The sequence below is a fragment of the Ictalurus punctatus genome, chromosome 22 (assembly GCF_001660625.3).
Source record: "Ictalurus punctatus breed USDA103 chromosome 22, Coco_2.0, whole genome shotgun sequence".
Lineage (NCBI taxonomy): Eukaryota > Metazoa > Chordata > Actinopteri > Siluriformes > Ictaluridae > Ictalurus > Ictalurus punctatus.
This window is the reverse complement of record NC_030437.2, coordinates 7,046,825-7,073,151: the sequence shown is the minus strand read 5'-3', so window position 1 is coordinate 7,073,151 and position 26,327 is coordinate 7,046,825. Positions and strand designations below refer to the sequence as shown.

At 39.2% G+C, this 26,327-nt stretch overlaps 1 protein-coding gene across 3 annotated transcripts; it reads left to right on the top strand.

Moving 5' to 3' along the window:
- Positions 1-308: 308 nt before the first annotated feature.
- fam169aa (family with sequence similarity 169 member Aa) lies at positions 309-26,327 on the top strand. 3 transcript variants are annotated; one of them, XM_017451960.3, is made up of 12 exons: positions 309-518; positions 8,585-8,720; positions 9,030-9,129; positions 9,222-9,307; positions 9,413-9,584; positions 10,116-10,295; positions 10,381-10,503; positions 10,594-10,685; positions 10,800-10,830; positions 11,873-11,972; positions 12,101-12,194; positions 18,486-26,327. In XM_017451960.3, exons 2-12 carry the CDS (start codon positions 8,586-8,588, stop codon positions 25,428-25,430), a joined length of 8,058 nt encoding a protein of 2,685 aa, XP_017307449.2. In that variant the 5' UTR covers positions 309-518; position 8,585; the 3' UTR covers positions 25,431-26,327. The 3 variants fall into 3 exon arrangements, with proteins under 3 accessions (XP_017307449.2, XP_017307448.2, XP_017307450.2); XM_017451959.3 differs by having other exon boundaries at positions 310-518; positions 10,582-10,685; XM_017451961.3 differs by lacking the exons at positions 309-518; positions 8,585-8,720; positions 9,030-9,129; ... (5 more) ...; positions 10,800-10,830; positions 11,873-11,972 and adding an exon at positions 13,298-13,487 and having other exon boundaries at positions 12,105-12,194.

Sequence of the window (26,327 nt, the reverse complement as noted above, 5' to 3'; positions counted from 1 at the left end):
CACTTAGCAAGATACCACATTGAATATTCAAAAGCTCAGCTGGGTAATTTGTTCAACCTTAACTGAAGTAATAAGATCAAACCGGATGATCATATTAGGTTACTTTGTGAGGGAGTATCCCCTCTTGGTCTGTTTGCTCTGAACACTTTCATTGTCCTGATCCAAGCTAAAACTATTCAGACATTACGACTGCTTACTAGTCACTCGTTTCTAGCCAGGTAGGACATATAGGACATATAGGACATAGGCCTATTCCAGATTTAGACCGAAGCCTGTAAAGCGTTTTAGCGGTAATGTGGATTACGCAACAGGCTTGAGCGCGCGCTCGTTGCTCCAGCTGTGGCTGTGAGCGCGCGCGGCCCGAGGGGGTGTGTATCCCCGTCTCACAGCCATTTTTTTGCCGACTCAGCTGCGATGTAAACTAACACGCAGTGCTACTATCACTGAGTTTTACAGAAAAATAAAAAACGGAACAAGTCTCTTCTCCGCTCAGGGCTGATATCTCTTGAACATCTCGGGTGAGTGGTTGTGTCCCTCTCTCTGTCTATATCACGCTGAACGCGCGCGTGCATTTAGCCTGTGATTGTTTTCCTCCTAATCAGAACAAAGTGTTATGGCGCGACGTGCAGAGAAAGCAGCAGCGCTTGAGACCTGTATTTATTCCACTGTTCGCTCACCTGGGCCGTTTGTTTTCTGCTGAGTCCTCATAAATAATGCGTCTGATGTGTTTTTTTTTTTTTTTTGCAAAGGTAAATATTGCACCGTTTTTTTTTTTTTTTTAGTAAAATGAACACCAGGAGCGCGAGGAAGCTTTGCTCAGACTTTTAAAATGTCATGAAACAATAAACTTCCTTATGCATGTTAAACTGTAGTGGAAATGTGCACTATTGGCATTGGGTAATGACTTGCACTGGTGTGTTTGTTTTGGGGGACAGTTTGGAAAAGTGTGTGCAGCTCAGAATTGCACTTCTGACCTTTTTTTTTGTTGTTGTTGAGGATAATAAACACTAGAAATTGGTTTGTCCAAAACAAAGCAAACTAAGCTGCAGTTGTGTTTATGCTTGATGGGTTTTCTTATTTTTAAGTCAGAAAGAGAGATTGCTTACAGCCCTGCAATAAAAACCTAAATAAAACCCTCACACCCCCTTTTGCCTGAGTTTAGGCAGTATGGCAGCTCAACTGCGCCTTTGTTAACCCTTCACAAATCTTTTATGCAATGCACAAGTTTGCATGATTTTTATTCTCACTCCCTCCCTCCCTCACACCCTCTTCTCCAATTTTACAGTTGGCTGAGTACCAATATTACCACCCTCCTTTGTGTGTAAATATATTACTTAACATAACATCAACACTGATGTTTTGAAATAAAACATTAATTGCATGAAATGATAGACTTGGAAATACGTCCAGGAATAAAGACAGTGCAGATGCAATATGATCCATGTTATTTTAATATCTGCACATTTAAATGTAAAATGAAATGTAAAGGCGGTAGCCTAAAGCATGAACACTTAAAATATAAAAACCTGATAAAGAAAATGTTTGACCATGTACTCATGTTAGCTACTTACATAACAGTGCATGGATTGTGCACACAGAAGTTTGCAGCACAGTCAGAGCAGACTGGCTGATTGATTTAGTACTTTAAAACAAAATTCGGTAGCACGTTCTAGTTAAAATGATGATAAAAATAATTCCAGATTATTTGCTGGGGGAAAAAAAGCTGTTCATGTAAAGCTGACATTACCCTGGGGGATGGGCTTTGTGTGTTGTGATCTGAAAGGTACACTGTGTTCCGTCTCAAATACTCACATATACTGAGATCTTGAGAACAGAATATTAAAAAATAAAGCTGCATTGTGCAGTGTGCTGCTGCTGAAGAAATATTTAAGAACAAGTCTTTTGTGAATTATCTGTGCTTTCTATGTTTGCTGGTCAGAGTTGAGCTCTGTTTAAAAAGTGCGTCAGTGCTGGAGAGAGAGAGCACGTGTATTGAGTTGCGTGGTTTGGAGGGAGTGCATGGAAGCTGGTTTTCAGTGACTCTACACATTCTCACACTCGAGCTTGCTTTTCTGCTTCACTGGTAATATCCCTTGACAGGGGAACCATCGACTGCGGATTCATACAAGTCAGGCACGCATACACGCACGTACGCACACACATGCACGCATGCACGTGTACACGCGCACTGAAACTTGTCCTAAACAGGAACACACCCCCTTCTACTTTGTAGCTTTAGTATGGTGTTACTTTGTTGCACATCAGGGACCATTTTTACGAACTTTTAATGGATTCATCTTTGAAAACCGAGTTGTTCTTTCCAACACGTGGGACAGGTGTAACATTAATTCACCCCGTCATATATGACATAGACATGCAACATCTCATTAGACTCTAAACTTGCAAAACCAGAAATGGGTGGGGTTAGGGGCTACCAGCAGGAGCCGAAGACTGTAATGTTTGTTTGTGTGCGGGCGTGTATATCTGTTGTGCATTAGACTGCTCCCATTTCTATATTTTCTCCATGTCTGTAGCTGGAGGATATCGGTGTCCTTCCTGTGTTTTCTATAGCATGCCCTTATAGTGCATATGTCTGAGGTCAAACGCTGGGAGCTGTGTGTCTTGGTATGGAACGCAAATACGGTTCTCAGTGCTATCGACTAAACAGTGGGTGTGTAGGGTTCTGTGGATTTCACATGTGACCCTCCGATCTGCATCCGTCTGATAGTGGGAGATGTAAGGTGGTTAGAGGAAAAGGATCTGCTGGTACACGTTACAGTGTTTATTCTTTTTCTTTTTTTTTTGTTGTGAAATAAATGCTGAAGATTGTAAATGTCAGGGAGTGAGTAAATAGTGAGAGATTTTCACAGGTTCCCTCTGTGAAGACTGGATTTGTTGTTAACGATGATAAACCAACATCAAGATCAGAGAGCTGTCTATGGGAAAAAAGCAAGCCATTATGACGCTCAGAAAAGAGGGAAAATCAATCGGAGGCATTGCACAAACGTTGAGCATAGCCAATACAACAATTTGGAATGTCCTGAAAAAGAAAGAAACCACTGTTGTACCAACAACCAGACATGGAACAAATCAGGCATGTACATTAACAGCAGTAGATGACAGAAACATTGACAACGTTTACATGGACAGCAGTAATCTAATTATTGACCTTACTCTGAGTAAGATAATAACGTGATTAAGGTGTTTACATGAGTCGCTTTTAGAATACTCCTGTCATGCTCCCGTTTGACATGTTTTAGAACATAATTAGATTAACAGCTCGCGTCATTACATCACCGCGCCACGCCGTCCGACGTCCCGCCAGAATTTCACGTATCGACATACAGTTCGTCTCCGTTATGGGACCGTGTACAGTTTTGGGTGTTTTTATTTATTTATTTTTACGAACGCTTTAAGTGCAGTTAATTATTTGTCATGCTGTACGTGCTAACAGACGACTGCTTGAAGCCGTGGGTGTGTCCCAAATCGCGTAGTTACCGTCTATATAGTAGCCGAGATGCATGTATTTTTCCCCACTACAGGCCTGTAGTAGGAAAGTATGTGATTTGGGACACAGCCGAACTCTCTTGTTCGCGTAAAACGTAAAACTGCCGTGTGTGATCGTGTCCTGTCGCAAAATGCGGTGAAAACTCACACGACGTTCATAATGTGATTAAGGTGTTTACATGTCACTACTACACGTCCATAATGCGACTAAAACAGGAGTACTCCACACGTCTTAATTAGATTATTGCTTACTTCGATTGTGACCTTAATTAGATTAAGGTAAGTAAAAATTGCTGTTTACATGCTAGTTTCTTAATTAGAGTATAGTCTTAATCGGATTAAGAGTGGATTATTGTTGTCCATGTAAACGCAGCTATTGTGAGACCTGTGAAGAAAAGCCCAAAAACAACACTTGGTGACATCACCAACAACCTCCAGAGGGCAGGGGTGAAGGTATTACAATCCACCATTTGAAGAAGACTTCAGGAGCAGAAATATAGAGACCATACTTTGAGATGTAAACCACTCATCAGCAGTAAAAATCAAAAGTCCAGATTGGAAATCACAAAGAAATACAGAGATGAGCCATAAAAGTTCTGAACCAAGATTAACCATTGGAAAGGCCAAAGTGTGGAGAAAGAATGGATCTGCTCATGATCCAAAACATAGTTCACTGGTCAAGCATGGTGATGGTAGTGTCATGGTTTGGGCTTATATGGCTGCTTCTGGAATGGGCTCACTAATCTTTATTGATGATGTAACTCATGATGGTAGGAGCAGAATGAATTCGGAAGTCTGCAGAAACATTCTGTCTGACTTTAAACCAGTTGAGCATGCATTTCACCTCCTTAAGAGGAGACTGAACAGATAAACTCCACAGAACAAACAGCTACTGAAAGAAGCTGCAAGACAAGCCTGCAAAAGAAGAATGCAACAGTTTGGTGATACTAATGGCTCACTGGCCAGATGTTGTTATTTTTATTCTCATTTACTTTAAGACTTATCTGTTCCAATCATTTTGCTCACCAATAAATTGAGTGGTCTGCCACCAAAGGTGTCATGTTCTAACTTGCTTTCACACCTGGATATAAATATCAAGTAAAGAAAAGCTGAAATTCTGATTTGTTGTTGTATATTCATGTTTTGATCTCAAACCCACATGTATTAGATTTACCAGTCATCACTGTATCTGGCAGGGTGCCCAGAGCATTAAAAACCCTCTAACAGAGAGAGAAGTGTTGTTTTTGCCAGATGTTTTTTTGCTCACTTACTGACCAGCAGATTGATACCCCATTGCTTAATTCAGAGTTGCTTAAAACATCTGTACACTGGTGGTATACACTGAAATCATGGACTTGCAGACAATCAGAATCCAAGCTTCCTGCTTGATAATCAGTAGTTGAAGTGTGAAGTCAAGGCGGGAAGTGGTTCACTAAGGCCACTTTCACATCTATTAGTCTGTTTACTGTGTCTGAAGCAGAGCGAAATTAATCCTTTTGGTTTGGTTTGAAAATCATTGGCTGAGGGGTATATGTATATGTATATGACTGTATGCCGAGGATGGCCCCACATGGTGCAGTCTAAAGACCATTGAGATTACTGTGAATGGCACCATTTTAAGACTATAAAAATGGCTTTGTACGTCAGTTCATATGAACAGTTATGCGATGATGGCAGCAAAGGTGGATTCCTCCTCGAGATTGCGGACCATTTCAAAATTGACACGGTAGAGAAATGTATCCCACAGATACAACATTTCAAGGCATTTGGATCAATGACACGTTTTAAGTTAATTTTTGTATTTAAAACAAATGATCATTGCAGAAAAAAAAATCCATAATGTGGACATTATAGTTTCTTGAGACATTTTTGTTCTCCATGAGCAACAAGGCATACATACCAACGTTCAGACACTTTGGCCTGACGGAGTAGAAATATCCCATCATTTTGAATGTGTCAACATTGAGGCGTGGCCTGTATCACCACCTATACTCTGTTTATGCCCATGCTTTTCTGAGAAGTCTAAGTCTAGTCTCTAGTTTCCGTGTGCAACAGTAGACCAAAATTGACCAAGCTTGATGGTTCTAGAGAAGAAGACTTACTGTTTCTGTTAGCTTTAGCTGTGGCCAGATCAGCCACAGAATGTCCGCCTAATTGACAGTTCAGCCCACCTTTGCCAGAAAGCCATGGATGCGTGTGTGTGGACTGTGGAGGAAGGGAGACATCCACTGGCAGTGTGCACTAGCATTTATCTGAGCATGCATTTTTCCGATATTCACAATAAATCTATTTTTCATCTTACATTCACCCATTTCTCAGCATTGTTACTCTACGTTGTCAAGAGTCTTCATATGAACTGGTGATTGAATCGGATTATCCGTTTCAAGACTAGCGGATGTGTAAATCATTATTTTAACGTTGGCGATAAATTATTATTCCTTTTAATGTCATTGTTTTTGGAGGTAAGAGGTTGCCATCACACATGTTAACATACAGTAGTATCCTCTTTGTGTCTGGCACAGATCAAGTCCATGGGTTAATGTTCCATTGATTTATGGACACAGGAAATATGTGCAACAGTTGTCAATTCACCAATATGTAAATAGTTCGGCCAATTTTAATTTGATCCCTTATTGCTTATCACCCTATAGAAAGACCTGTATCCCACACATATGTACCACAGTTTAAGTCAATCTAACCTACAGTTCATGAGAAGATTTGTGTAGTTTTGGACAAATTTTCAATGTACGGGAAAATCTATCCAGGCGGACTTTATGGGTCTCAATGGCTTTTTTTTGTTCCTCGTGAGAAATAAGGCGCATGTAACAATTTTCAGACATTTTGGACTTTTTTGAATTTCCAGACATTTGGGGTGGAGGGAAAATCATGTAGACTCTGGATGTGGCCTGTAGCACCACCTATGGGCTCTTGTGGGCCATTTGTGGTGTGGCAGTTACTCGTGGCCCGTAGTATCAATGTGCCAAATTTCAAAACATTTTAACATTCAGATCTTGAGTTATTGGGCACTTTAGGGAGATAATAATAATAATAATAATGATAATAATGATAATAATGATAATAGGTTTCTTCCTGACTGAGGAATCCTAATGATAGGTTTACGTCTGAAATTGCCACAAAAAGTTTTGCACTCAAGTCTCAGTGAACAGTGGAGAAGTTCAACAAAACAGACATCATGTGAAAACTTCAATGAATTTACCTGGTTACACGATTGCACTATTTGACCATGTAGTATTGGCACATTTCTAGAGGGGATTTATTTATAATCGGACAATCCTTGCCACCATCGCATCTGGCTTGCTCATTAGTGATAAATTCATGCATTTAAAATCTACATGCTGAATATATATATATATATATATTTCTGTAAAGCTGCTTTGGGAGAACATCCATCGTTAAAAGCGTTATACAAATAATACTGAATTGAATACATACTCGTAGAACTTGTAAAACATGGAGGCAGCACCAAATAAGTTAGTGTATTGTTATTTAAAAAATATATATTGTTTAAAACATTGTGCATTGCCTCCAGCATTAATTTTCTCTTTTTGTTCATCAGTCCAAATATCCAGACCACATAATATTTCTGCAGTTGTACAGCTTTGTCTTTTGGATCAGTGTGGCTCAGCCTTGTGGCTCAGTTTAGTAGCAGAAAACTGCTGCTTGCCAAACAAACTACACAGCATGTTTGGTTCGCTTCCTGTGGAAGGTTAGAATCAGAATCAAATGACTTTCTCCGGTTCACTGAGAAACAAGAACGAGACCACCTTGCTCAGATGGTCTTGAACCAGTTGGCTTGGTCCACACCTGATTACTCAGATCTCACCTGCCTCGATGATTCAAACCAACTACACACTGCATACAAACAGCTTAAAAATCAGCCAGAATGAAAAGCGAGGAATGTTTCAAATACACGTCCTTAACATAAAAAAAGAGAGATGGATGGATGGATGGATGGATGGATAGGCCAGCAGTGATTTTATGCAGTTGCATCTGTTGTACTGTTGTGGACTTAGGCATTAGTCATGTTTCAGAATACTCTTCTATAAAACCCACCAATGTGCTAGAGGTTATTTGTCGGTGTAGTCTCATTCCAGTGAGAATTTTTATTGTACTGTTTGGCTGAACGCTGTGTAACGAGCAGGGAGTAGCCGGTTTCAGTTTGCTATTTGAAAATGTGCAACCAGAAAGACCCTAAGGCAGTAATGATTCTCTGAATGTGGCACGGTTACATCGTTGTTTTTCTTTTGATCAAACCTCTTCCAGAGTGGTATCATAAGAAACTAATTCTACTCATTTCCTTTTTGAAGCTGAAAACATGTATCAGCCAATTATTTTTTAAACCCTTACACCCTCAGGAGCCATGGAGTGATCTGGTACTTACATTCTTCAGTCTCATAACTGCACACCTTTCACTATAGACACTAACAATCTGTAGTGTTTATTTCTATATTCATGTAAAATAATGGATTTTATAATAGCAAAACCATCATCCACACCAGAAGCAGTAGCTTGGCACCACTGCAGCACTGCTTGTTAATCAGTGTAGAAGTTTTATAACAGTGGTACACTGATCATTCAGGCATTGAGTCAGTTTTGGTGCTTGATACACTAGTAGTTTCTGGACAGAAACACTACAAAATATTCATGCGATATTATGTAGTCTCGGTTAAGCAAACCAGCAGCAGTGACCTCAGTATTCATCATTCATCAAACTTCCTTCAATTTCCTTTCGTCTTGGGAATTTAAACCCCGCTAGTAAACCATATACTGCAATATTTGAGCGTCAAACATTTATTTTAACTGATATTACATATCTCTTGCCTCCTAATGATGGGCACTGAGTGATTTTATGATGATGATAATGAGTCTTTATTGGTCACATGTACAGTAGAGCACAGTGAAATTGTTTTCTTCGCATATCCGAGCCTCTCGGGAAGCTGGGGTCAGAGCGCAGGGTCAGCCATGATACAGACCTTCCGATAAGTAACCCAGAGCCTTAACCGCTAAACCACCACTGCCCCCATTTAGAGTATTTACTTCAGCACTTTTTCCTCAGGATGGAGTTCCCCGTGGATATATTGGCCTCTGTGTCTCCTGAATCCCTGGAGCAGTCAGCGAAAGACTACATGTCTAAACTTCAATACAGAAATTCAGAAATACAGGAGTACCTCAGCATACCTGGATCCAAGAAAGTAAGAGCAGCCTACTGTTCCTTAAATGTCTGGAATGTTTAAGTTTTAACTTTAAGTTAATTTTTAATAAGTGTTCCCTTGGAAATGGATAAAGCTATTAATAATGAGTTATTCAAAGTGAATAAAGATTATAACCAGAATTTGTAAGTAAACTACAATGCATTAGTTCACATGTGCAAGTAAAGTGGCAAGTCAATATAGAAATATAAGGATGTATATTAATATATAATAATGTAGTTCTAATCTTAATGACAGTTATCAATTATTTTGCTTTTTAAATTTTTTTATTTATTTAATGTCTTGCTGTAGATCGAGATTGGCCTCTGTAATGTAAGTTTTGTCCCCCTCTATGGAGTTGACATTAAACAGAAGCTCCTCGCACTATTTTCACCTGAAGACCCATTTAAAGGTAACATGCATATATTAAATAAATATGAATATTTAAATTGACAAATTATTGATAACACGAACAACGCACTGTCCTCTGTGTGGTGCTGTTAGCTGTTGGACTCTACCTGCTGGATCGGTGGTGGTCAGCTGAAGATATTCTTAAAACAGCAGACTCCTCACGCACAGGATTGATTAAGGTTACTGCCATTTACTGCCACTTCGGCATCATCTGTAACCCAAATGATCAGTTACTAAAAAATAAGGGGAATGTTGAAAGAATATTTTTGTCTTTTAATCTTCAGGTCAGAACCAATGGAGAGAGGATAGTTCTGTATGTTCTGAACAGAATTATCTACAGAACGAAAGAGATAGCTGGGAATGATGCGCCCTTTCTTTGTCATGGAGAAGATGAAATTGCCAAAATCCTCTGGAAAAATGGCGAGGCCATTGGCTTTTACTCAGTCAAACCTGAAGGTATGATCTGTCTGTCTATCTGTTTAAGCTGTAAATATTCAGTGTACAATAAGAGTTACAGGTTAAAGTGTTTGGATACAAATTACATGCAGCAAATATGATAAAACAGCTGAGTTAATTGATCAGCCTGATCTGAGACGTGTTTGGGCATGTTCTAATCTCTCTGTCTGAGATTCCTAACCTCCTACACTCGGGTGTTGCACTAATGAAACACAGTGGTACAAATCAGAGTTGTTCAATCCTACATGTGTGAACCTTCCAAATTTCACATGTCCTCTCTTGGACTCGAGGAAATGTTTAAGTGTGAATGTATTGTTTTGTTAAAAGCTGTGTGGGAGCGAGAACCCCCATAAGAAGTCTTATGATTGGTTAGGACCAAATATTTAATATCAAAAGGGGACAAATTATGGTGAAGTTACCAATTAATCCTACTTTCTACAGCATATTATGTGAACCCAAGAGCAGCATGAACATATTTGCAAAGGAACCACAGAATTGCGTTCCCATTTGTCTATTTGTTCTCAATAATAGGGAGACTATGCAAGAGGTTCTTGACCCATCGTTATCAACTTCCTGTCATGGATACCATATTCATCCGGAAATGCCACCGTGGCAATGGACATGGTCTCCAAATGCTGGAGGACTTTGTTGACCGCTTCAAAAAAGATTCCATGGGTTTGAAATATCCACTTTCACCAGCCATGTACAAAGGTATTGCTATAAACCAGTCAAATGTCTTCCAGTAGCTTCTTATTATTTCTTATACATGCACCATTAAAAAATGTCTTTATTATAGTTTGTAAAAAGTATCTGAGCCGTTATCCAGAAGACACAGAGCTGCTGTGGGAAATAGAGGGTGTAGGAAGCCCTTTTCAGAGAACTCAAATAGCCAGAAAACTACAAGCAATGGACCTAAAAGGTAAGCAGGTGTTAAAAATTCAGGCATAAAAGCTAGTAAATTGTTAATATTGTTTTAATTCTGCTAATTTCTCGATAGGAAATCACCAAGCTTTGGGGAAATCGAATTTGGAAACAGAAGACATCCCAATGGAAGCTGGTTTTAGACAAGTACAGGAGACTATGGAGCACATAGAGGTTGTGGTATGTAACTTATTAACCTTTTAATATTTATGAATATTGGTGGTGATTCTCACAATATTGTATTATTTTACCAAAATATTTGACTCTGATATCTTTTTACCTGTACATTTTTAGGAGGAGGTTGTCCGGATTAAAATAACAAAGGGCAAGTATTTTAAGGAAAGAAAACTCCATGAAAGTTGCTGTTTCTATTTCTAGTTATCTTTGCTACTGTACTAAATAAACATCTAGGATTTTATTTGTTGTAGGAGCCTTTCACTAGTTACACTAGTTCGTTTAACTTTAAAGACTTTTGAACACCCGTTATTCCAGAGTGCTAGCCTTTTACCACACATTCTCCCTTTCTTGGACAACATTATTGGGCAATATTATATAGTATATTGCATTGTATAGAGCAGGGGTGTCCAATCTTATGTCAAGAGCCGGTGTGGGTGCAGGTTTTCATTTCAATCAAGCAGGAGCCACACCTGATTCCAACTGTTTAATCAGCTGAGCTTGGCTTTCAGTAGAATCACGTGTGACTTCTGCTTGGTTGATATGAAAACCTGCACCCACACTGGCCCTTTCTGTATAAGATTGGACACCCCTGGTGTAGATCCTTGACTCTAAGCACAGTCAAAGTCAATAAAATGTTCAGTAGAGCTAAGTACAGTAGGGGAAATGCACATATTACGGCTAAAATACAGTTCAAATTAAGCGAAGTAGTACTGAGAGATAATCTCAAACCGGAGTAGGGTCAATGTGTTTTCTATATCTACACCAAGTATTAAATCAAGCGTTTGCCCACCACAGTGTTATATTTGAGAGATTTAGTCTAATATAGACATAAACATTGCTCTCAGATGGCCCATATAAAGTCAATATTAAAATGAAGATTATTGATTTTTCTATTGAAACAACCATAATTGAGATGATGCATGCAAATTCATGAAGAATATTAAATAGGACCCTGGTGGTGCTAAATAAATAAAAGGTATTTCAAATTAGTATCTAGTTTTATGGGCGATATCCCATTATTGTTAGTGTAGATTATAAGTACAGAGTAACCTTGTAATTAGTGCCGCATATTTTATAGTTTATGTTAAATCGAGCACTATAAATTGGAAACATACTCTTCAACAGTTACATTTTTATTGATTTTTTTTTTTGTTCCTATGCACTCGTTTGTATTCTTGCTATCATTACAGAGGTGCAGGACACACCAGTTACAACCCGTGGCAGAAGCGGCAATCTGAAGCGTAAAAAACTTGGAGCAGACAAAGAAGAGACACCTGGGAAAATCCTCAGGTTGTCTTTCAAACTATTAATATTCGCCATTCAAGTTTATTAACTGAGCCTAACTTATTATAACAGCAGCTCCAATAGCAAGCTGAGTTTAATCTAACTGTGGACATCTTAAAATGTGTGTGATGCAGGGTAGAAGACATTGAGCCTGATGTTCAGTCTGCAGATGACCCGGTGCATGAGTATGGCAAACTTTCTGTGATTTTAAAAGAGCCAGAACTCAAGGTATGTATGTGTTATTTTTTTTTATAGAAAAATACTGAGGATCCTGTGTCATGGAATCTCTTCAGCAAAAATAAAAACTTCCGAGTCTCTGGGTTTTCGATGACAAAAAGTAGACTTTATTACTAAAATTGGTTTGCAAAACAACTACCGGACTCCATCTTGATCCAGACTTTTATACATTTTCAAAACAAAGACTCTTTGTAGCTCATCTCACCATCATATGATAAGAGTATAAAGGAAGTCTTTTAGCAACTAACACACACACATGTCCTTGAACATTGGTGCATCTTCTCTAACACGGGTGGCCTTATCAGTCTTTTGCGTATGTGCACATTCTGTATTTTTCTAACTTCTGCAGTTTGAACAATAGACCACTCATAAAGCTTGGCAATAATAGTGGATACATGCTAACGTATAACAAATTCCAAGCTATCAAAAAGATATAGAGGATAGGCTCAATTGTATTCAAAAAGGTACAAACTAGAAGTGAGAAATGTGTGCTCCCACAAGCTAGAGTTGCATCAGTTTGTCCTGGTTTCCTTAATTAACATGCATGAATACTTTATATATGTATATATATATATATATATATATATATATATATATATATATATATATATATATATATATATATATATATATAAAAAGTATACCCGTGGGACTTACTAAGTCCCACCTACACCAAGATCTCACAATCTTCAGTCCCTTCAATTTATACTAGCTAGTGGTAAATCCATCCTGATCACTCAGTCTTCTTACCAATGACCGGATACTGAACCCATTCTCTTGTGGGGTGCAGGACCAAACACTCCCTCTACACTTGACTAGGAAGGAGTAACCGGTTCTGTCTCCCTAATCCCTATATAAAATATCACACATTGTATTACAAGCATGTGCCTGCATTTAGTTCAGCGCTTGCCCGTGGTTGTCACAGTTATGTAGAGTACATCAATGGTTAAACAAAATCAGATCGAACAAAGTCAAATACATCAGTAGTCATATCAAATCAAATCAAAATATAATCAAACTTAAAAGTAGTAATATAAAGTCTCTTTTTGTCACAATGATGTTAGTCTTTAACTCAGATATTTTGTGTATCATAGAGGGTCACTTACACCCAGGGCATGGCTCGTCAAGCTTCTTCTTTGTTCTCGCTTGAGGAGCTGGTATCTTCTTCTATCTTCTTCTTCTTCTTCTGATGAATCAGCTGCCAAGTCAAGCCAAATGTCATATGGGTCATCTTTTGGCACATCATGCTTCATTGGATTATCACCTGATCTCCAGGAACAACTGGTCAGGGTGCTTCTGCTTCCTCTCATGGTTCCTTACACTTTTCTTGTAAATAAATAGCTCTATGTATAGCAGTTATTTGTTGCATATAATCCTTAATCTCCATTTGCAATTCGTACAGAGATGGTCCTTTTTAAGCACCCCTCCAGTATGGCACAGGCATGGGTCGACCCGTAAGCATTTCATCCAGTGTTATCTGCGTATTTCTGTTAATCTGCATGCGATAGCTCATCAGTGCAAGAGGTAGAGCATCAACCCAGTTGAGTTTAATGTCAGCACATATCTTGTTAAGCTTAGCCTTGGGAGTACTATTTACCCTTTCCACCATTCCCTGTGACTGAGGGTGATAAACACATTCTAGTCTCTGTTTTGTTCTTAGTTGTTGTAATAGCTGTTTTACTGTTCTCTGAACTAACGTTGTCAGAACCAGCATGCATCTTTTACCCTGTACTCGTTTTATCATATCCACACAATCTATTACCAGGTGTTTGAATGGTCCTTCTGGTACCGTATGTGACCTATTAGTGCTCATGCTCCTTTCCTGACATGACATTGTTTTGGGAACAAACTTTGCATTCTGATCAAACTTCATCTGCCATTGCCTGTAAAGATGGAGACCAGTATCCCTGTTGTTTAATTTTTCTAATCGCTTTCCCCCCCCCCTGTACGATGATCAAAACCATGCGCATAAGAATTTTGAGAAATATTGTAGGTGCAGTCATGTACCCTTCATGTGAATGCCATGTGCCATCAGCATTTCTAGTGGCACCTCTCTGTAGCCACACTGTTTGTTTATAAGGAGCCTGATGCTGGATACTGACAATATCTTGAAATTGATGCATGCAAAACGTTCCAAAATAGTTGTGATGGGACAATTTAGGACTAACAGCGATGTGAGCAGGTGAAATAATCTTTTAATTATATGTGAAATATAATTAAAAGATTCAAGGAATCCGGTCAGATCTCTGTGCATAAAGGTCAAGGCTGAAAACCACTTCTGAGTGCGCGTGATCTCCGATCCCTCAGACGTCACTGTCTTAAAAACCATCACGAGTCTGTAATGGATCTCCTGACATGGGCTCGGGAATACTTTGGTAAACATTTGTCAGTCAACACCATTCGCCGCTGCATCCACAGATGCAGGTTAAGGCTTTACTATGCAAAGCAGAAGACATACATCAACACTGTCCAGAAGCACCGCCGATATCTCTGGGCTCGGTCTCATCTGAGATGGACAGTAGCACGGTGGAATCGTGTTTTGTGTTCAACATTTCAAATAGTTTTTGGGAAAAAAAGCCGTCTTGTTTTTAATCCAGAAAGACATGTACACATTTTGGAGCAACATATGCTGCCATCCAGAGCAGGACAACCCAGAACCACATTCTGCCCAGATTACAAGCGCATGGTTGTGTAAGCAGAGAGTGCGGGTGCTAGCATGTCCTGCCTGCAGTCCTGACCTGTCTCCGTTTGAGAATGTGTGGCACATTATGAAACACAAAACAACGCAACGAAGGCCTTGTACAGTTGAAGAAATGCATAATGGATGAATGGCGGAATATTCCACTCGCTAAACTTAATCAACAGGTGTCTTCACTCAGCGCCCAAACACTTAAGTGTTATTAAAAGAAAAGATGATGTTACACAGGGGTAAACAGTCGCCTGTCCCAACTGTTTTAGCATGTGTTGCAGTCGTCAGATTTGACATGACTGTATATTTTCAATAATAAATTCAATTCACAAAGTAAAACATCAAATAATGTGTTAATGTGTTTTCAGTATAATACAGGGTGAACTGAATTTTCAAATGACTGTTTTTGTTCGTTTTTTTTTTTGTTCATTTTCCATACTGTCATAACTTTTTCAGAATTGGGGTTGTACTTTACTTGGCACAGATTTGATCGATAACGTTAGCTTGTTAATTGCTAAAAGACTGCTTGCTTATCTCCTCTAATTTGGCATTCTGCCACAAATGATGTGATTTGTTCATTTAGGGGGCTAGTTAGTTAGTTCACTCACAAAAATGCTAATCAAACGCACCTGCCTGTAATTTTCTAGATTTTTCAGGTGTGTGTGAGTATAAAGTCGGGTATTTGTGAAACAAAACATAATGAATTTGTTTTTGGGGCTCTGATGGACTATGTGTATTTATGTCAGGAATTTGAATATAAATTAGACATTCAGTTATCAATTAATATGTAAACTTGTAACTTAGTAATTGTTTAAAAATCATCATGGTAAAACAGACTTCTAAGGTATAGAAATATGGAGTTTGTCATCAAACAAAGAGTAACCAGTTTTGATACCTAAAAGAAAATTTATGTAGGCAATTTTAGCAAAGCCCTTTAAAGTAAATTAAAATGTCAAATTGTACTAATGAAACTATGCCCCTAGATCCTCCTAGACATTTTGAAGTACTATTGTAAAATTCTTTGTGCTGCTTGTGCCCCAGTAGTGAGCAAACTCTAGAAATAATCCTGGATCAGGCTGAATAAGAACCATCGATGCTAATGCTGCTACCTGACATCCTGAAGCAGATTTGGCAGCCAAATCTGCAGTGTTGTTGCCTTTAATGACAAAAGTTTTGCCTTTTTTGTAGGCTCTTTTGAATGTAGGCTCAAGGAAATATGACTTTTGGCAACGCGATTGTGAATGTTTTCAGTGTCAGGCTCAGCAGAATTAATTAGGCAATACAGCTGTACAGTTGGTGTGTTCGGCACACTAGTAGGTTTGATAGTTATATTTGAGTGGTACAAAGAATATCCTAATATCCTGGTCTTGGTTGAGCTGTCATGTTGCATTTTGATGTTATTCGAAATGGCATTGACCTGGTGTGAGGTGTGTAAGTTCGATGTGTGAGAGAGAACTTTCCCAGCTGTCTGCACTAAGAGAGTAGCTGCAGCCACCGCACGCAAACATGCTGGCAGTCCTTGTACTACCAAATCCAATGTTTTGGATAAATAAGCTACAGGCCTGTAAGCACCCCCATGCTCCTGAGCCAGGACCCCTGCTGCGGCTCTCGATCCCTCAGTCACACTTTGTTGCAGTGCAGGAGCACGGCATAAGGTAGCTTTTGTCATGGAAAATCACCTTGGCCAAAATAAAAATCTCTGAGTCCAGGGGTTTAAGATCATTTGATGAATACAGTCAATGTTCATGCTTTTACACAATACTAAAACAGTGATCTAATTATGTGGGGCCTTTTTTTCTTTTGATCACATTCCTGAGGACTCGCCACAGTGTTGTTGTTTTTTTTTCTTTCTTTCTTTTTTTTTTTTTTTTAAAGATATGTTTCTATATCGTATCTATAATGGTGGTGCAAGGTCAGTCAGCTTATTTTTTTAAGAAGTTATTATTTTACCGACTTGCGTCATGGATTTCAACAATACATCTTAAGAAATCACTTGACATCAAACTGGTAAAAAGACACAAACTTAAAAAGACAAAGTACAAACTCTGTGTCTTTACGCAGGTGCAGAGGGTGATTTCTCTGAGAAATAACAGAGCAAGCGCAGAAGGAAATGATAGATTTGTAACTGAAGAATGGGCCCTCAATGATCTCATTGATTTTAGCTTCTTTGATTAACACATTCTCTCTAGGTCTCATATATTGGTTACACATGATTGGACCGTCCTTTTGATTGCTTAACCTTAACATACCGGTTTATTCAATGATTTCTTTAATATATACCATTTGCTTTAAAAATATACCATACTTTCAATGCTTGGAAAGAGCTCACCATGTCAGAAGTCCATTCAATCTTATTTTTTTTTTCTGTAGAAATGGCGCACTTATAAATGGCGCACTTAGAACACACAGCTCTCAGGATTTTGTCATGAAAAGAGCAATCGGGGATCCAATGATGACAGTAATTTATAATACCCAATAAGCTTAACATTTGCTGCATGGTATAGGGTGGAGGATGACCCCTGATCATATCCTGTGTGCCTTGGGAGTGTGAGAAATGTGGAATGTGAATGCGAGCAATAGCCTTGTGCTCCCCCAGTCAGGCACACTGAAAAAAGCTGAACACAGTTCAACAACAGAAAAATATTGCTGATCATGTGATTACAGGTACAGGTTACGTCAGGTACTAATGGTGCTACTGGGCTAACTAGTTCAGTGATTTTATGCAAATCTTGTGTAAAACGCCATCCTTTCCATCCAGCCTTAGGAACTGGGTTAATAGGTGTGTTATATAGCAAAACTGTTGGCACAATCACATCCTGCTGTAATACTGCTAGAATAACTGGGTGTATCACTTCCTTCTTTTCAGAGTAAGGAGGGTATTGTTTGCAAACACAGAACCTTTGGCCTCAATTATCAAAACGTGCATAGAACAAATTATAATTCTGTGTGAAAAAACTGCCAATATATGCTAGAAATTTGGCATTCATCACACATGAATGCACAGCCCCAAAATTGACATATATGGTAAACAACATCACTCTAAAAAGTTAGCGTTATGGCTATATGTATGTGCAATGTCTTGCCTTAATTAAATTCGCAAAAACCTGCGATGGCATGAAAAACTCTGATTATCGTTGTCTTTTCCTCTGCTGTGTTTGGAAATGTAATGTGAGCTCTAAGACATGCCATTATTCAGCTTATAATTTGTTGGGAAATGCCAAACTAGTCTCTAGTTTCTTGTTGAAATGTGCCTGTGGCTAAAAACCCTAGAGGAGAAAGTACTGTACCTTGCTGTGAGAACCATATCAGCAATTACTCTGTCACTTAGGCTGAGATGATTGACAATCAGTGTGGAATGGAAGCTTCTAATTATTAGTTGACATGCGATTATACTGTTCTGCTATACACACCAAGAGTGCGTCTAAATATACACACATCCTCACACACATGAATAACCTGATTAATCACATTCTGTGCATAGAAATATGTGTATGCAGTGTTTACATGGTGCGCAAAAGTGTGTATGCATGGTGGATGAATGACGCTCTGGATTTTAAAGAGCTACGTATATAGTAATGACCTCTTCTTTGCAGGACACCGTGGAGACAATGACACATGATGTGACCCCCATATCAGAGACTACTCATCTTCACTGTGAAGACCAAAACAAATTGACCCCTGAACCGACCTATCAGTCAGAACCAGAAAAAGATCAGGTGGACGAAATAACTCCTGTTATGGAAATCCAAAGCCTAAAGGACAATGCACAAATCATGAAAACTTTTGAAGCCACGATTGTTCCAGTAGACCTCCAACCTTTAGAACTTCATCAAGTTCAAGAGGTGGAGATTGTTAAGATGTCGTCTGAAACTGAAGAGGTAAAAGAAAAAGGTGTAGAGGTCAAAGAAATGAAAGATGATGTTAATAAGGTGATACCTTTAGATGAGAGGGAAACCTCTGAAGAAATAGTAGAGTCACAAAAAGATCAAACAGAAATGGCAGATACTACCAACATAGAAGACATAGTAGATGAAGTAGAAATGAGGAAGATATCAGTGGAAAATATTGTTGGTGACACAGAAGTAGAGAAACCGGGAGTTCTAGAGGTGTCTTTGGTAGAAAAAGAGCAAAGTGAGCAGGTGAAAGTGATGCACACAGTTGAAGAGACTGGCACGGTTCGGGAGTGTTTATGTGACAAAGAACAGGAAACTGAAGACCAAGAATTAAGTCCTGATAATGAATGGGAGAAAGTCAGTTCTTTGATTCAACAAGAGGAGTACTCAAACATGGCATACAGTTCAGGCTTAAAAGGAAAATGTGGTGACAAGCGAAGATCAAACTACGAAACTCCATTAAGGCACTCTGTAAGACTCCGTGATCAGGCTGCAGAAGGTGAACTTGCAGAAAGAGTTCTCAGACGTTCTTCTAAGCAAACACTTGAAACCACTTCTAAACAGGTGTACACAAGACAAGCCCAATCTATAAAGCAACCAGAGAAAATCAAACAAGTAGAAGATGAGCCTAAAGAAAAAGGATTAAATCAGACAGAATCTCAGGCTGAATGCACTGAAAAAGCCCAACAAAGAACTGATGATCAAAACCCCAGGGAAGTGGAGAACAAAATGGAAGATGGTTCACAAGATGAAAATAAGATGGATGAAAAGTTGAGGAATGAAGAACAAGACAAAATGGCCGCTGCAGCAGAAGAAGTTGGCAAGGCAGCTGAGGATGGTGAGGAAATAGGAATCGCAGATGTTAATAATGCTGAAGCTTACTACACAGGCGGTGAAAATGTGGTGGTAGTTGAGGACAAAATAAAAAAGAAAAATATTGAAGAAGCAGAAGTAAGACATGACAAGATAGAGATTGAGGAAAATATTCTATCAAAGGATGAAGACAGAGTTTCAGAGCCAACTGTTACAGATGAAAACAAGATAGAGGAGGCTCAAGAAGAGGAACTTATGAAAGAACCTAACGCTATTCAAAGTGAGGAACCAGAAATTAATGACATCGAGTTAAGTCTTGATTATGAAGATGGCAAGGATGGTGAGAAAATGGCAGTTGTTGATGTTCATGATGCTGAGGATGTAAATACAGCTCAAATAGAAGTTGAAGTAAAAGTACCAGAACCATCAGCTGCAGAACCTTTTGAAGAGCAGGAGGAGGAGCCAACCTTAGAAATGATGCCAGCAGAGATTGTGCAGAACACTGAAGAAGCCACTTCAACTTTGAAACTGCAAAAGGTTGCTGCTGTTCTTGTGGATTTAGACACAGTTTCCACAACACATACATATGCCAGCGAAAATGCCTCAGGAAACTCACAGCCAGAACGTACTGATGACCGAGGGAACAAAGAAGAAGAAGGATTAAACCAGCAAGTTGAACCCACTGAAAAAGAGCAAGAAGTGGAAATGACAGAAAATGAAAATGAGACAGTTGAGGGTGAAAATAGCAGCATTGAAGAAACAGAAGAAATTATGGAGAGAGTTATAACAACGGATGTAGACAGAGTTTCAGAGTTGACTACAGATGAAAACAAGATGGAGGATTTTCAGCAAGAGACGGTTCTGAAAGAAACAAAGACTGTTCGAGACGCACCAGATGAGGAAATCAAAAGTAAAGATATCATTGAGTCAAGTGAGGATGATGAAGAGGTGAAATCAGATGTTCAGATTGAACTGTCTGAAGAGGAAGAGGATAAGACAAACTTTGTAACCCCATTACGGCGCTCTAAAAGACTAAAACATCTGGTTGCAGAAAGGGAACTGACAAAAAGAGTACTCAGGAGTTCAACAAAAACAGCTAAAGCAACTTGTAAACCCAATGCTATAAAGCAACGAGTGAAGACTAAGCAAGCAGTAGATGATCCTGAAGTTGAGCAGATGAAGGAAGCTGTAGAATCGCCCACTGGAACTGCTGCGGAAAAGAAAATTGAGTCAGTAAGCATCACTACTGAAGGCTGTAGGGAAAACCTGATTTCAGCTTTAAATGATAATGTTGAGGAAGAGAGAAATGTAGATGAGGAGCATTTAGAAGAAAAAATAACTGATTATCAAAACCTCATGGAAGTGGAGAACAAAATGGAAGATGGTTCACAGCATGAAAATAAGATGAATACCGCTGCAATAGAGCTTGAAGGAGAAACACTAGAACAGTCTACTGTGGAACCTGTTGAAGAGCAGGACGAGGAACCAGCCTCAGAAATGGTGCCAAAGGATGATGTCCCGAACACTGAAGAAACCACATCAGCTTTGAAACTGCCAAAAGCTGCTGTTGTGCTTGTGGATTTTAACAAAGTTTCCATTATATATACAGATGTTAGTGAAGATGCTAAGGGAACCTCACAGCCTCAGGAGAAGGTAGATCTGGAACATCATAGACTAGAAAGTACTGTTAGAGAATCTCAGGCTGAACACACTGAAGAAGAGCAAGTAGTGGAAATGAGAGAAAATGAGATTGAAAATAGCAGCATTGAAGAAACCGAAGAAAAGATGGTGAGGAAATGTGTTGTATCGAATGATGAAGATAGAGTTCCAGAGTCAGCTGTTACTGATGAAGAAAACATGGAAGAGGATCAAAAAGGGACCACTGCCCAAGAAATACCAGGTGAGGAACCAAAAAGTCTACATGTCATTAAGTCAACTGAAGATGATGAGGGTGTGACGTCAGATGTTTCACTTAAACTGGCTGAAGAGGAAGTGTATAAGGAAATCATCACTACTGAAGGCTGTGGTGAAAATCTGATTTCAGCTCTAAATGTCATTTTTGAGGAAGGGAGGGATGAGGAATGTTTAGGCCAAAACGTAACTGATGCTGAACACCTCATGGAAGTGGAGAAGAAAACTGAAGATAGTCCACAGGATGAAAATAAAGTGGATACAAAGTTGAGGAACAATGAACAAGGAAGAGTGACAACAGGAGAAGAAGCTGGTGAGTCAACCAAAGGTGATGAGAAAACAGCGGCTGAAGGAAAATCAACAGAAACATCTGCTGCGGAGTCTGTTGAAGAGCAGGAGGAGGAACCAGCCTCAGAAAGAGAGCCAGCAGAGGATGATGACAACATAAAAGAAGCCACATCAACTCTGAAACTGCAAAGTGTTGCTGTTGTGCTTGTGGATTTTAACAAAGTCTCCCCGAAACATGAAAGTGATGACAGTGAAATGGATAAGGTAACCTCCCAGCCTCAGGAGGAGGTAATTCAGGAACTTTATAAGCCAGATAGTACTTATCATAGTAATGAGGGCAAAGAAGGAGAAAACCAGACAGAATGTGAAGTTGAACTCGGGGAAAAAGAGCAAGAAGTAGAAATGATTGAAGAGGAACATGAGGAAACAGAACAAGTAAGAGATGAGAGGATGGAGATTGAGGAAAATAGTATGTCAAAGGTTGAAAACAAACTTCCAGAGTCAACTTTTATAGATGAAAAGATGATGAATGAAACTCAGGAAGAGGAACCTGTGAAACAGACAAACACTAATCAAGATACACCAGGTGAGGAAGAAAACATTCAAAATGACATTGAGTCAAGTGAAGATGAAGGATTGAAATCAGATGCTCAGATTGAACTGTCTGAAGAGGAAGAGGATAAGACAAGCTTTGTAACACCATTAAGGCGGTCAAGAAGACTCAAGCGTCAGGCGGTAGAAAGTGAACTGACAAAAAGAGTTCTCAGGAGTTCTACAAAAGCTGCTAAAGCAACTTCTAAAACAAAAGCTGTAATGCAACAAGTGAAAACAAAACAACCAGTAGATGATCCTGAAGAGCAGATAAAGGAAGTTCTGGAGTCAGACACTGAAACTGCTGTGAAAGAGAAAATTGAGTCGGTAAGCATCACCACTGAAACCAAAGAAGTGAAAGCTCTCGAAGGAAAAAAAATAGGACAGTCTGCTGCAGAACCTACTGAAGAGCAGGAGGAGGAACCAGCCTCAGAAACAGGCCCATCAGAGGATGATTACACAGAAGAAGCCACATCACCTTTGAAACTGCAGAAAGTTGCTGTTGGGCTTGTGGATTTTGACACAGTTTCCACAACACATACGGATGCTGGTAAAGATGCTAAGGGAACTTCACAGTCTCAGGAGGAGGTAGATCTGGAACTTCATAAACTAGAAAGTCCTTCTACAGGATCTCAAGCTGAACACTCTGAAAAAGAGCAGGTAGTGGAAATGACAGAAAATGAAATTGAAACCGGCAGCACTGAAGAAACAGATGAAAAGATGGAGAGTGAGGAAGGTGTTGTACTGAATGATGAAGACTTAGTTCCACTGTCAGAGGTTCCTGATGAAGAAAACATAGAAGAGGTTCAAAACGAGACAGACACTGCTCAAGAAATAGCAGGTGAGGAAACAAAAAGTCAACATGTCATTGAGCCAAGTGAAGATAATGGTGAGAGATCAGATGTTCTGGATGAAGAGGATGAGGCAAGCTCGGTAACCCCATTGAGGCGCTCTAGAAGGCTCGAGGATCAAGCTGCAGAAAGTAAACTGACGAAAAGATCTCTCAGGAGTTCGGCAAAACTGACAAACAAAGCCACTCCACAACAAAGACACGAACGACAAATCAAAGTCATGATGCTACTAGAGGAACCTGAAAACCTAGATGAATCTAATAATAACGAGATGAACGTTATATTAGGGTCTGAGGTCGCAGTAGGAGACCACATGGAGTCAGATGGTGATCCAGAAAATATGATTTCAGCTGTACAGAGCACCTGTGAAGAGGGAAGCAGTTTGGAAAAGACTGACATAGAAGCTGATGACCACAAGAACATTAAGAACATAAGGACATCTGATGGAAATGAAGTAGAGAACAATATAAGGAGTGAAGGTGTTACAGAACAAGACAAGATGGCACCAGAGGATATAATACATGGAGAAACTGAACAAGTCTGCACAGCTGTACACATTGAACCTTCCGACGTTTTGGAAGAAGCTGAAAACAACGTGCAAGAAGAGGGAGCAGCCACAGAAATGGCATATGGAGAGGATAGTGAGAACATCATGGAAACCACATCCGCTTTGATACTACAAGAAGCTTCTGTTGTGCTTATGGATATCAAAGAAGTTCTTCCAAATCTCACAGGCACACTTGTAGCAGAGCTGGAGATGGATTCACTAGTCACTAAAGTTTGTCCTGAAATATTAGCAGTGCAAAGCACCGAAGAGTCCAGGGCTGCTGTGGAAGAGGCGCATGAAACCAATTCAAAATGTGACACTGAGGAAGTACCTGCTGTCTCTGAAGCAGTGAGAAAAGACCGGGAGCAAGATAAAAATATACCTGGAAATGATCTAGAAAAGGTAGAGGAGGGGACTGATGGAGACAGCGATATGGTAGAAGCAGCTGTTGATCATAAGGAAATTCTAGTAGAAGGTGATCTACCAGATGAGTATCAGGAGAAAGAAGAACCTGAGCTGAACCAAGAACAAGTAAGAAGTGCCAGTTCTGGACAGGAACGTGACCAACAGGATAATGCTCCGGAGGAAACATTGCTTGAGAAAACATTTGAAGAAGAACCTAGTAAAAGAGTGGAAGAAAAACACCTTGTCGTTCAGTCAGACGAGGGCGTAGGTGTTGAAAGAAGGGCTCTGAGAAAACGAACAATAACTACCAAAGCCACCTCTGTAAGGAAATCCAAACGACTCTGCAAACAAGACCAAGGTGAAAATGATGGGCAAACAGTTGTGTGGACAAACAATGAGGATTCTGCAACAGTAATGGCTGATGTGAAGTCACTTGCAGAAAACGAAACCACTCATCAAGGAAAAGGTCAAGAAATACAGGGTACCAATACTATAGGTGGAGAAATCTCCCATAAAGATGAGGACCAGGAAAATACAGAAGGGGAAGAAATGGATGGAAATGCGACTAACAGCCAAGAAAGCACAACAGGGACAGAAGATATGAGTAAGCAGGCCCAGTTGAGAGAGTTTCTAAATGTTTCAGAAGAAGATACAGATTCTAAGCTAGTGGCACAAGAAGAAAAGAATGGTGAAGAGAACAAGGAGGAACAATCGGCGACAGAACAGATAATGGAGTCTGAAAACAATGCAGGTGCAGCTGATAAAGTAACTGATGAGCCCAAAGAATTTGAGGATACTCAAGGGGAGCCAGAGCAAATTGAGAAGAACGCTGAAGAAATGACTGAAGCCAGTGTAACTGTAGATGGAAATTTCACCTCGGAGCTGGACGAAGAGATTGACCGTAAGGACGCAGAGTGTCACCGAGTGGTTGAGGAGACCAAAGCCTCATTTCAGGAGAGTGAAAAAGAAATCGCAGATGCAGGGCAAGAGTCCGGAGTGACGACAAAACGCTTCCTTCGTGGCAGGAAATCAGCAACAGCTTCACCTGAACAAAGATCAACTAGGAGAAGCAGGAGATTGCTGCAAGATAGTCTGAGTGAAATGGAAGATAAGTCAGAGGCAGAGGAGGTAAGAAAGGTGATTGGAGAAGAGGTAAAGAAACCTCAACAAAAAAGAAAAGCTGTAGTTGAGCTAACAGCTCGTAGATCTAAACGGCTTACAGGAGCAGAAATAGTGTAATTTAAACTACACTTGGTTAATGGACCTAAAAAAATTTTTAAAGAATATAATAACTTGCATTAGTTACATTTAAAATACCTTCTTTTTTTTTTTAATTACAGTTTTGATATGCAATATGTAGTCTACATTTTTATTACATTTTGTAGATTTAACTTTTTTGTTATTTTGAATTGTATTCTATCTTTAACATTGTGCTTACTCTATTAATTAATGTTACTTTAATTACCGTTACTCACAGGCTTTTAATATATCTAAAGTTCTACTTTGTTATGCACATCAAAGGGATCTCTATATAGGCATATTTTTCTATACCTTTTCATCACTGTGAACTCACAAATGGTGGCTCTGTGTATTTGTGCTTATGGATAATATTATGTTTCCACAGTGTACCATTTCTTTTTCCTGTATTATGTACGAAACCATTTTGTAACTGAACATTTTTTCCCATGTTCAGTAGTTTTGAATTTGAATATTTGTTTTCAAGGTGCATATATCAGCTCTTCTATAGTTACAGTATAGATTTGGCCAGATCAAAACTATAACAGTCTCGTGATTGATTGAAACACAACGATTCTCTCTTCAGTCCTGACTGTGAAATATACTGCAGATAAATAGTATAGACTTTCCACTAGCACTTCTTCAGGATCTCTGAGTATGCACTTCGTTATTGTTAAATACTATTTTACAACTGTGAAACACTTCTTTTATCATATTATATATTTTTTATAGTTTTGTCATCTGGACGTTATTTACCATTAGTGAATTATTTGTTACTCTTTTGACATCTGTAAACATCTTTTCCTGCACCAATAAGCAGTGCTATTTTTGTTGTTTATTTGTTTATATGTTTGTTCCATCTTTATTTTTTCTGGTTTTAAATAAAGTTTGAGAATTGTG